Genomic DNA, 10,675 nt, shown 5'->3' on the forward strand with positions numbered 1-10,675 from the left:
GATTCTTTGGGTGTCCCAAGAAGGTCCGGAAGAAATGACAGCTGCGAGGGGCGGGCCAAATTTGCGATTAATTTGCCTTGTCAGCCAATGAATGCATCCTCTCACTTTAGTGATAAGGGAGGAAGAGAGACAGCTGTTTCAGCCAATGGCAACATCCAAAGGAAGGGGGTGCTACCAGCAGGCGGTGCCAAGCCAGGGATGTCGGTGACAGCCGGAGACAAGCGCGGGAGGGGGTGACAGTTGGGGACAGCGCTGAGAGGGGCGGGGTTCGGGAGCATTGGTGAAACCCTTAGCCAATAAGCGCCACGCTTCCCTGCCTGAGTCCTCTCTTGGGCCGGTTCTTTCAGCTCCCAAACCCACCACGGAGCACTTGATTAGGTGCCTTCTGATCGAGTACTCTTGCTCTTCACTCTGTCTCTGATTCTTACCCCAGTCCGCTACAAACCCCAGGTGACTATAACAAGAGCCCCCAAATCCTGTAAGTGACTTATCCTTCTGGATCCACCATTTCCTGCGGGTATCCCAACCCCTAGGTCCCTGTCCTCAGATCCATCTATCTGAGCTCCTCCCAGAATCCAGGCTCCGGTTCCTCAGAACTCATCCTCTGAGTGCCCCCTCCATTCTAGTGGAGATCCAAGACCCCAAATCATGGATTCCCACTACCATGAACTCCCATATCTCTGTTCTTATTCTTTGGAGGATGCAGAACAAACCCTCTGGACGCCTCTCTCCTCATTGACACACCGTTCTGTGCTCCTCCTTTTCTGCCAGGAAACCAGACCCCAATCTCATAATCCCCCTACTCCCCCCGCACCCCATCCCAGGCTACCTTAGACCACAAACACAAAGCCCAGACTTTACCAGCCCCTCCTCTCTCTGGGCTCCATCTCCCTGGGGCCCAGGATTCAGGATTCAGCCCCAGAAGGGCTCCAATTTCTGTGCAAAATCCACCATCCTGAAATTTCAGTCAGGCCTAGCTAGCTCCCAGTTTCACAGTTCCTTGGTCTCTGAGTTCTCTGAGGTCCTTTCCCCAGATCAGACTCAGATCCTGTGAACTCCAGTGTCTGAGATCTGCCACTCTTGATCTCATTCTCTTCAAACTCCCCACTTTCCATTAGGCCCAAGCTTCCTAAGCACTTCCTCCATTCCCTTCTATTGAGTTCTCCTCCCCTCCCACAACCCAGTAAGAAGTGGGCTCTTCCCTGCGCCTGGACCCCCGTGGTAACCTTATAAGGTGAGGCAGCTGTTGACTGAGGCAGGGAGGGCCCAGTGCAGGAGGCCAAGGGCAGCTGCTAAGTTTAGGATGGCTCCTTCTCCCTTCTTAGAGACAACAGGTGGCTCGACCTCAGTGCCCAGAAAAGAAACTGTCTTAGAGGCATTGGCATGAGTCTGGAGGAGGGAGCAGGGAGGAGGCAACTTCTTCAGGACAGCAGGTCCTAAACGGAGCAGGAGGAGGAGGAGACATAGGTGTCCTTGCCAACCTTGAACCTTCTGGGGCTTCCTCAGCCACTATTTCCCCAGGCCTCCTCTGTATGGAATGGACAGGCACTGAGGCCCAGAGGGTTGGAAGAGAGGACCTCAAAATCTCACAGTCAACCAAGCTGGTTCTTGCCCAGATTGGAGAGAGAAGCCATTGGCCATCCAGCCACCAAGGTGGAGGTGATTAATTAGCTTCTCTCTTGGTGTCTTTGACTCCCCTCCTCTTGAGTTCCAACTTTTACATCCATATCCAAAAAAGTGATTAAAGACTCACACTAGACCATGTCTTTCTCCTGTTTCAAAACTTTTCAAGGCTCTCAAGGTCTCAGCCCTCAGTCCAATCTCTGGCGTCCAGGTCCTTGTATCCTCTGCTCAAGCCCCATCCCAATTCTGGCGATCTGAACACTTCTGATCTTTGATTTTTCCAGGCCTTTGCCCATCCTTGCCCTCCACTTAGGATGCCTGTTCCTGCACTTCTACCCGACACTTCTAGCGGCCTTCATAAGGTCATTTCAGCACTCCTACACAGGCCTGCCATGCCCTCTACTTCTGTATTCCAACTGGTGTGTCATTTTCTGCATTTACCCTCTCTCCAGAGCTAGACTGTAAGTTCTACCAAGGCAGGGCCTGAATATTAATCGTAATGATTGTAAGAATTCCCTGGATGTCCAGTGGTTAGGACTCCAGGCTTTCACTGCCAAGGGCCCAAGTTCACTCCCTAGTCAGGGAACTAAGATCCCACTAGTTGTGCAGTGCTGCCAAAAAAAAAGAAACTATAACGATCATACATCACTAATTGTTTCCCAATATGTTCACATCCACAAGTTCTTTGGCCTGGGAATTACCTTCCCATTTTACAGAGCGGGAAACCAGGGCCCAGAGAGTTGGAACACAAAACCCAATGTCACAGAGCAGGCTCTCTGCTCCAGGCTGTCTAGTCTCTTCATACTTAGTGGTTCCATGCCCCACATCTTCCCTCACAGACTGCCCCCTCTCCTTGAAGGGGATGTAGACTTCCTGATCCTTCAGCTTCCCCAGATAGCTCTCTCCCACTTTTAATCTGTCACTACCCAGATACATACATACTCTTGACTGTGAACTCCACAATGGAGGAGGACTGTGTTTGCCCGGTGCACTTGGAGGGACAGCAAGGGGTGTCTTTGGTCAGCCTTCAGCCTCCCTTCTCCAACGCCTCCATGTTTGATCAGACCCAGATCCAGGAGTTCAGAGGTGAATATGGGGAGAAGGGAGACTGAAGTATGGTCCAGTGCCTGGTACACTATTGCTGCTTAATAAATTTACTGGGTTTAAACCTTGCAGGGATACAGGAGCCTGGTTCCTCTCTCTCCTAGTCCTGTGTCTCAGCCTGGGCCCTCTCTGAACACTGGCACATTCCAGCTTCCTTTGGGGAGAAAGAACATCCCTTCCTGCCCAGGTCCTGGCAAGACATGTCGCCCAAGACACCCTCCCTCCTTTGTCCCTCGCTAGGCTCCAGCTGCTGCTGGCCCTCCAAGAAAGGAGAGGCCCTGAGCTGGGCTATTTTGGTATCTGGGGTGGGCACCCACAGAGCTAAGGTTACAGTGGTATGTTAAGGGCTCCCTGGGGCAAGACTATATAACTTCAGAGGGAGTGCTCCAGACGGACTCTCTGCTCCTTTCCAGCCAGAGCCACTGCCTTGACCCCAGGAGACCTAAGACATGGTGAGTGAGAATCCCCCAGCCCAAGCTCAGATCTCTCAGACCTCAGGGCAGCCTAACCCATTGAAAGAAAGGGGCTGGTTCCAAGTCTGGCAAGAGGAAAAAAGTTGAATCTTCCCTTTCTTGGTATCGTTAATGGGGAATATATAGAATGATGCCCTAAAGGACCCAACCAAGGATAATCTGCCCAGACACTCCACTCTCAGGAGCCCAGTCCCTCTGAAAGCACACTCCTTCACCTTCCTAAATCCCCTGGAACCAGCCCGGCCAGGATTCCCATTCCCATTTTATAAATGAGAAGGTAGAGGTTCAGACAAGGTGAATAAGTGGATCATGGACACACAGCAAGTCTAGGACTCAGAGGAGCCAGGCTCAGGGCACTCAGAAGGCAAGAAACATTTCACTTGTTGGGCAGGGTGGAAGGATGGGTACTTGAGGGCTTCAGATAGAAATTTGACAATCCAACTGAAACAAGTCCCCTCAGAAAAGAGTCGTAAGGAAGGGGAAGCCTAGAGCCAGAAGAGTTGCTTTAGAAGAATGAACTCAAAGAATCCACCGCCTCCAGAGGAGTAAGGATGGGTCCACGAACCCCTCTGCCCAACCCTCACCCTTCAGGCACCCAAGAAGGCCAAGAGAAGGGCAGCGGCAGAGGGCGGAAGCTCCAATGTCTTCTCCATGTTTGATCAGACCCAAATCCAGGAGTTCAAGGAGGTAAGTGTGGGGAGAAGGGAGACTGAAGGCTAACCAAAGGCACCCCTTGCTGCCCCTCCCCCCACCCCTCCCTGGAATGTGCACCTGTTTGGGGGAAGGAGAAGGGCTTAGATTCCTTACTCCCCTCCCTGCTTGGAGTGTAAGAGGACCTCTGGCTGGCAACCAGAATCTCAGAATCTGATCTGCCTGGAGTAAGGATGCTGAAACTTGGCCATGGGAGACCTAATCTCTCCTTGCCTCTGCCTTCTACAGGCCTTCACAGTAATTGACCAGAACCGGGATGGCATTATTGACAAGGAAGACCTGCGGGACACTTTTGCAGCCATGGGTGAGCTGCCTCCTCTACCTGTAAAGATTCAAGGCTGCAGAGTCCTGGGAGTTCAGCAGCTGTGGGTCCCAGTCCTGCCAGGCCACCTTGGACTCAGTCTATCCAGGATAAAATTGGATGGGATAAAAAAATAAAAATGGATGGGATGATCTGAATTTATAGGAAGCATTATTCTCTGGCTGCAAGACCCCACTCCAGCCCCTGCTTTCCCAACCCTGTTCCAGGGCGTCTCAATGTGAAGAATGAGGAGCTAGACGCCATGATGAAGGAAGCCAGTGGGCCCATCAACTTCACTGTCTTCCTGACCATGTTTGGGGAGAAGCTCAAAGGTGAATGAAGTATGACGTGTCCTTGGTCCAACCCCTCAGCTGCCTCTCCTCAGAACTTTCAGGGACTGACCCATTAGCAACCTTTCAGCTACATGTGCCCTCTGACCCCCTCTAGGTGCTGACCCTGAGGATGTGATCACTGGAGCCTTCAAGGTCTTAGACCCTGAGGGAAAAGGCACCATCAAGAAGCAATTGTAAGTGACACGCTCCAGCTGCTCCCACACAGAAAGCCTCTTTCAATTCCCACCAATAACAGGCACTGCCAGTGATAAGGGTGGCTCAGACAGTAAAGAATCTGCCTGCGCAATGCAGGAGACCTGGGTTTGATCCCTGGGTTGGGAAGAACCCCTGGAGGAGAGCATAGTAACCCATTCCAGTATTCTTGCCTGGAGAATCCCTTGAGAAGCTCTTCAGAGGAATCTGGCAGGCTACAGTCCATGCGGTCTTAAAGAGTCGGACACGACTTAGCGACTAAGCACCGCACAGCACAGGGATAAGGGAAAAATCAGGACTGTGGAAATGGGCGATGGGACACAGGAAGAAGGGCAAAACGGGAGGTCAGAGTGTTTGGGAGACCAATGAGGAATCCAGAGTGACCCTGGTTTTCAAGATGAGACTGGGAATGGCAAGGGGGATGAGGTGGGAGGGCGCGGAAGGGAATCACGAAGTCCAGTCTCAAACCTCCCGTATATCAATCACCTCTCTCCAGCCTGGAGGAGCTGCTGACCACGCAGTGTGACCGCTTCTCCCAGGAAGAGGTGAGTGGAGGAGGGGTCTGGAGAAGCGGAAGGATGGGGGAAGGGGAACGTAAGGAACCAGTTGGTGATACTCTGCTTGTTTTCCACAGATCAGGAACATGTGGGCTGCCTTCCCCCCCGACGTGGGCGGCAACGTAGATTACAAGAACATCTGCTACGTCATCACGCATGGCGACGCCAAGGACCAGGAGTAGAGCGGACCCTTTTCGGCCTCTGCTAGTCAAAGCCTTCTTGCCAGTCCGATCTCCCCACCCAGACTCCTAATAAATTGAAAGGGTCTCGTTTCTTATTCGCGGCGCCTTCAGTGCGTTTGTGTGAGTGGGATTCAGGTGGGAGGCTGGGCAGACACACCGGCTGGCACGAAAGGAGTGCCCAGCAAATGAATTAATAAATAGTGGCCCGGAGGCCTGGGTGGAGCGGTTCCACCCGCTAAGCTCGCACTTATTCCCTCTGGGAAAGAGAAGATTTGCGTGCCCTCAGAGAAACTCAGTTTTTATTGAAGTCACGGATAGGGAGAAGTGGGGAGGGAATGGGGGTATTCAGGGTTGGAAGAGGAGGTCGCGCTCCAGAAGTGAGCTGGGGCGGAGCCAAAGGCGGGGCTACAAATTCCAGGATTGGGAGAACCTGAGAACCCGCCCCTTAGAAGGGCGGGCCTTACAGGCTGGGGCTCCGGGATTAGGCGCCTGGCAGCCTGGGGCTCAGGGATTGGACAAGAGACGAACCGAAGGCGGAGGCGAGGTAGAGAAAGCCCCGATGGGGGCCTCAGAGAGCGTCGGACTGCTCGCCTTGAGCCTGGCTCAGCTGCATCTGGGCCTGCATCTTCTCCAACATCTCTTGCATGCGGCGCAGCTGTGCGGGGCAAGATTGCAAGCATTGGGTCCGGACGAGGCCAGAGAGGGGCTCCAAAGAGGACTTGGGGGTCTTGGTCTGGGGGAAAGCTCACCTCTTCGTCTTTCTCGCGAATCAACTTCTCCGTGTCTGCCAGAGGCAGCATGGGCAGCGGGATCTCTGTGGCGCTTTGGCGGGAAAGCTTACTAGGGGACGGGAGAGAAGGCAAGGAATCAAAGGCGAGGGCCTTGGTTGAGTCATCGCTGCAAGACAGGATCTGGAGTTAGTTTGGAGTCTAAGATGCGGAGCCATATCCTTAGGTTAGGGAGGTAAGCAAAGGGGATGGGGAAAGAAAGGCCCTGGGAGAGAGAGGTCTAGAAGGTGAAGGTCGAGGTCATGGAGAGTGAGGGTGGGGCCTTGGAAGCACCTAACTCTCTGCGCTGGCTCTCACCTACGGCTGGCTCGATCTCGCGCCCCAGGCCGGGCCAGGCTCTGTAGACAGCGGGCCCGGTAGCCCTCGTAGAGCAGGTCGTGCGTCACCTCCTTCAGGTCCTGCAGGTGTGTCTGCACGAGCATCCGTCGCAGGTTCAGGAAATCGCAGTGATGTGGATTCTCCACTGGGGGGCGGACCCGCGAGCGTCAGGGAACTTAGATCGGGTCGGCTGCCCAAGGACCTCTCTTGGGGCTCCTAGGACCCCTGGGACCAGAACTTTCCCCGACTTCACATGTTGGGTACGGTTAGCTGGGAGGCGGCCTGGGCTCCCTGCTGGCCTCAGGACGCGTACCCGGCCTTACTCACCCTCTACAGTGCCCCAGGAGTAGTGGCGTCCTCTCACCGGTCTGGGCCCGCCATCCCGCACTACTTCGCAGGAACCGACGACGGCAAAAGGGATGCTTTCCTAGAGCGGAGGAGTCAACGATCTCCATTCTCTCCCCTTCCCGTGGACAGAAACCTTTCTCAGCTCCCACCTCCACATCCGCCTCCCCTGGCTTCTCAGTCTCGTCCTGCTTTGCCTCTGTACCTTCATCTCCGCATCCTGCCTCTTGAAGTCTTCATCCTCATCAGAGTCACATTCGGGGAACTGGTAAATATTGATCTCTTCCTCCTTCAACTGTTCCCGGATCTTGGAGGAGACAAATGCAGACAGAAACACAGAGGCTGTGAGCCACAAAGGCCACCAGAGACAGTGAGATCTAGATACAGACACAGGATGAAAGAGACAGAGAGGAAGGCGTGAAAAACAAAGATGGTGAGAGATGGGCATCCAGGAAGACTGAAAACAAAATCTCAGACGATGAAAGAGACATGCTGCTGCTGCTGCTAAGTCGCTTCAGTCGTGTGCGACCCCATAGACGGCAGCCCACCAGGCTCCTCCATCCCTGGGATTCTCCAGGCAAGAACACTGGAGTGGGTTGCCATTTCCTTCTCCAATGCATGAAAGTGAAAAGTGAAAGTGAAGTCGCTCAGTCGTGTCCGACTCTTACGACCCCATGGACTGCAGCCTACCAGGCTTCTCCATCCATGGGATTTTCCAGGCAAGAGGACTGGAGTGGGGTGCCATTGCCTTCTCCATGAAAGAGACATAGAGGATGAAAAACTGAGACCTTACCCTAAGAGGGAAAAGACTGATGTTTGGGAAGTTTTGAAGGTGAGCAGACACCAAAAGACCAGGAGAGAGAGACATAAGTGGAAACAGTGGGAGAGGGCGCTGAAGAAGCGGGGAAATGGGGGCATGGTGAGCATCCTGGGGCCAGACGGATAACATGGGTCGTTATGTCCACACTCCTGCCCTCAGACAGATCTTAGCCAAGCATCCAGCCCAGGGATTCTATTCTGAGCCTCCAGAGATGTGGCTTCCTGAGGCAGCTTATGACCCACCTTTCTCAAAAACTTTCTTCCAGTCTAGCCTGACACATCACGCTCCGAAAAGGCTACCCCAAGATCAAAGAAGTCAAAGCTGAGTTCAGCTTTTGTCATGACTTGGCTTCATGTGCAGACCAAAGGTCAGAAGCCACCACACATACCTTCTGTTTGAGGGCTTGTGTTTCCTTTGGCATCAGGGCATCTGCTTTGCCAATGACCGGGATGATGTTGACCTTCTCGTGCACCGCCCGGAGGAAGGCCACATCTAGGGGACGGAGCCTGCACCCAGAAATTCGTCAGGGCTCAGTTTCAGGGCACAGAGACCCACCCCCCGCCCCCCGCCCTCCCCAAATGTCCCAGCCCCCTAGGGTGTCCCACAGACCCCCGGCCAAAGGGTGAGATGAAGTAGAGGCAGCAGTGGACACGGGAATCCTGGATGTTCTTCCGGTTCAGGCCACTCTCATCCCGAAGATACTGCTCAAACTGCTCCTCGATGAAGCGCACCACAGGCAGCCAGCTGGGGGTGTGGGGAGAGTGCCGGCAGTCAGAGATCTGGACCGCAGTGGAGGGCAGGGGGCAAGGCTAGTCAGGACTGTGGGGGTGAGAAGCAGGGTCTTTGGCTTCAACCAAAGATGTCAGAGGGAACTGGCAGGTGAGATGTTGGGAAACACAAGGCGTTTTGGGCCCCAAGACCACCAGAAACAGCTCCTGCTGTTGCAGGGACGTGAGTAGGGCAGGGCAGACCAGCCCTGAATCCGACCCCTCGATCTCAGAGTAGCCACATTGGGAAGCTGAGCCCTGGGCTCTCCCCCATTCCTCACCAGTCTGAACAGTCCACTGAGTCCCCAAAGCCAGGTGTGTCCACCACAGTCAGCTTCACCTTAATACCCCCCTCCTCGATCTCCACGCCCCGGCGCTCGATGGTCAGCGTTTGCGTCAAGCGAGCTATGAGGATGGGGAGAGGTCAGGGAGCTGGCGAGGGGTCTGAAGCAGGACTAATTTCCTTTCTCAGACTCACAGTTGCCCCCCACCCATTTTTCAGGGGAGGAGACTGAGTCTCAGAGAAAAGCATTGAGCTGCCTGAGTTCCCCAGAATGTCATGGGAGACCCAGAAGGAAAGGAAGAGTGTGCAGTCTGGGAGGAGAGGGGTCAGAGGGCGTGGGCAGCGTGGTGAGGAGAGGGGCATCTTACCACTGGCTTCTGGTATTTGCCGATCCTCATAGAGGTTGGTGAGAAATAGGCTGTTGATGAGGGTAGATTTTCCCAGGCCTGACTCCCCTGTGGACAGGTCAAGCCCAGCTGGTCAGGTGAGGGGACAGCCAAGGTCTCTTGAGGACCCCCTACCAGGCCCCTCTCCAAGACCCTCAGACCTGCCACCATGAGTGTGAAGTCAAAACCCTTCTTGACAGACTTGCGATGCAGCTGGTTGGGGAGGGCGGCAAATCCCACATACTCCTTGTCCTGTTGGTGAGGGTGGACGATATGAGGCTGCTGGGGGTGGCAGGCAGGGTCCCCCAGTATGACCTGATCTCAGAGGCTAGGAGAAGTCAGCCTACTGTGGGTGGACCTGGCTACCCTGGGGGCTGGGGACGGAGAGATGCCTGGATTCCTGGGCGTAAGGACTCACCATGGCCCCGATAGCTGTTGCTGCACCTGATAGCTCTCCCCACTTCCTCTGGTGGGGCAGGAAGTTGAGGGCGGCAAACAAGGGGGCGGGCAGTATAGGATCTGAGATGCTCCAACTGGCCCAGAGAGAGTGGGGAAAACCAAGATCGAGAACAGCTGGTTCTCGATTCCTGGGTCCTTTTGCCCATCACCCTGATAGGAAGCCTCAATCCCTCTGTTCTCTCTACATGTTTATTCCAAGCCCCGCTGTGGCCCCATCACCCTGATGGAAGGTAGGGTTTAAGCAGAGAGGAAGGAAGTGGGTTGGTCTCTCTAGCAAGTGAGGTGAAGGCTTGGATAAAGACAGTTTAAGACAGTTTCAGCCTGGTGCTCTGTGATGACCTCGAGGGGTAGGATGGGGGTGGGGTAGGGAGAAGGCTCAAAAGAGAGGGGATATATATATATACTTATGACTGATTCATGCTGTGGTATGGCAGAAACCAACACACCCTTGTAAAACAATAATCTTCTAATTAAAAAATAATAAAATTTTAAACAATTTCCAAGGGTCTGAGTGGACCAAAAGCAACAAGATTGAGGGTAGGAGGGACTATCTATTTTCCTCCCCAGCTCACGCACTGGATTCTTAAAAAAGGACTTCAGGTCTTTGGATTCTACTGCCAGAGAGCCTGCCTTCAGAATCCTAGCGAAGGCACTCCTCTGCTCAAAACCCTTCACGGACTTCCCGGTGATCTTAATCAAGTCTGAGAGTCCTGGCCAAAGCCTCCTGCATCTGACCTCATCACCTCCTCTGATTCGCCCTTGGCAAGTGCCCACATCCTTGGCTCTGTCTACGATTTTGTTTATTTTTGCCTGTGCTGGGTCTTAATTGCTGCAAGGGCTTGTCTCTAGTTGGGACATACAGGCTTCTCATTGCGATGGCTCCTCTTGTTGCAAAGCACAGGCTGTAGGTACAAGGGCTTCAGGAGTTGCAGCTCCTGGGCTCTAGAGCAGTCTCAATAGTGGTGCACAGGCTTAGTTACTCCTTGGCATATGGGATCTTCCCAGATCAGGGA

The 10,675-nt window shown here is 53.9% G+C and overlaps 2 protein-coding genes across 2 annotated transcripts; one reads left to right on the plus strand and one right to left on the minus strand.

Moving 5' to 3' along the window:
* Positions 3,154-5,571, plus strand: MYLPF (myosin light chain, phosphorylatable, fast skeletal muscle). Its single transcript, NM_001285754.1, is given in 7 exon segments — positions 3,154-3,179; positions 3,792-3,887; positions 4,140-4,215; positions 4,440-4,544; positions 4,660-4,738; positions 5,254-5,302; positions 5,392-5,571. Coding segments are annotated over 7 exon segments (513 nt in total). The 5' UTR covers positions 3,154-3,176; the 3' UTR covers positions 5,497-5,571.
* On the minus strand, positions 5,778-9,807 carry SEPT1 (septin 1). The gene is made up of 11 exons (XM_005697703.3): positions 9,622-9,807; positions 9,365-9,455; positions 9,186-9,272; positions 8,816-8,939; positions 8,377-8,511; positions 8,156-8,273; positions 7,153-7,254; positions 6,930-7,029; positions 6,582-6,747; positions 6,246-6,336; positions 5,778-6,151 (listed from the first exon to the last, which is right to left on the minus strand). Exons 1-11 carry the CDS (start codon positions 9,622-9,624, stop codon positions 6,065-6,067), a joined length of 1,104 nt encoding a protein of 367 aa, XP_005697760.1. The 5' UTR covers positions 9,625-9,807; the 3' UTR covers positions 5,778-6,064.

This window comes from Capra hircus, chromosome 25, assembly GCF_001704415.2.
Source record: "Capra hircus breed San Clemente chromosome 25, ASM170441v1, whole genome shotgun sequence".
NCBI lineage: Eukaryota > Metazoa > Chordata > Mammalia > Artiodactyla > Bovidae > Capra > Capra hircus.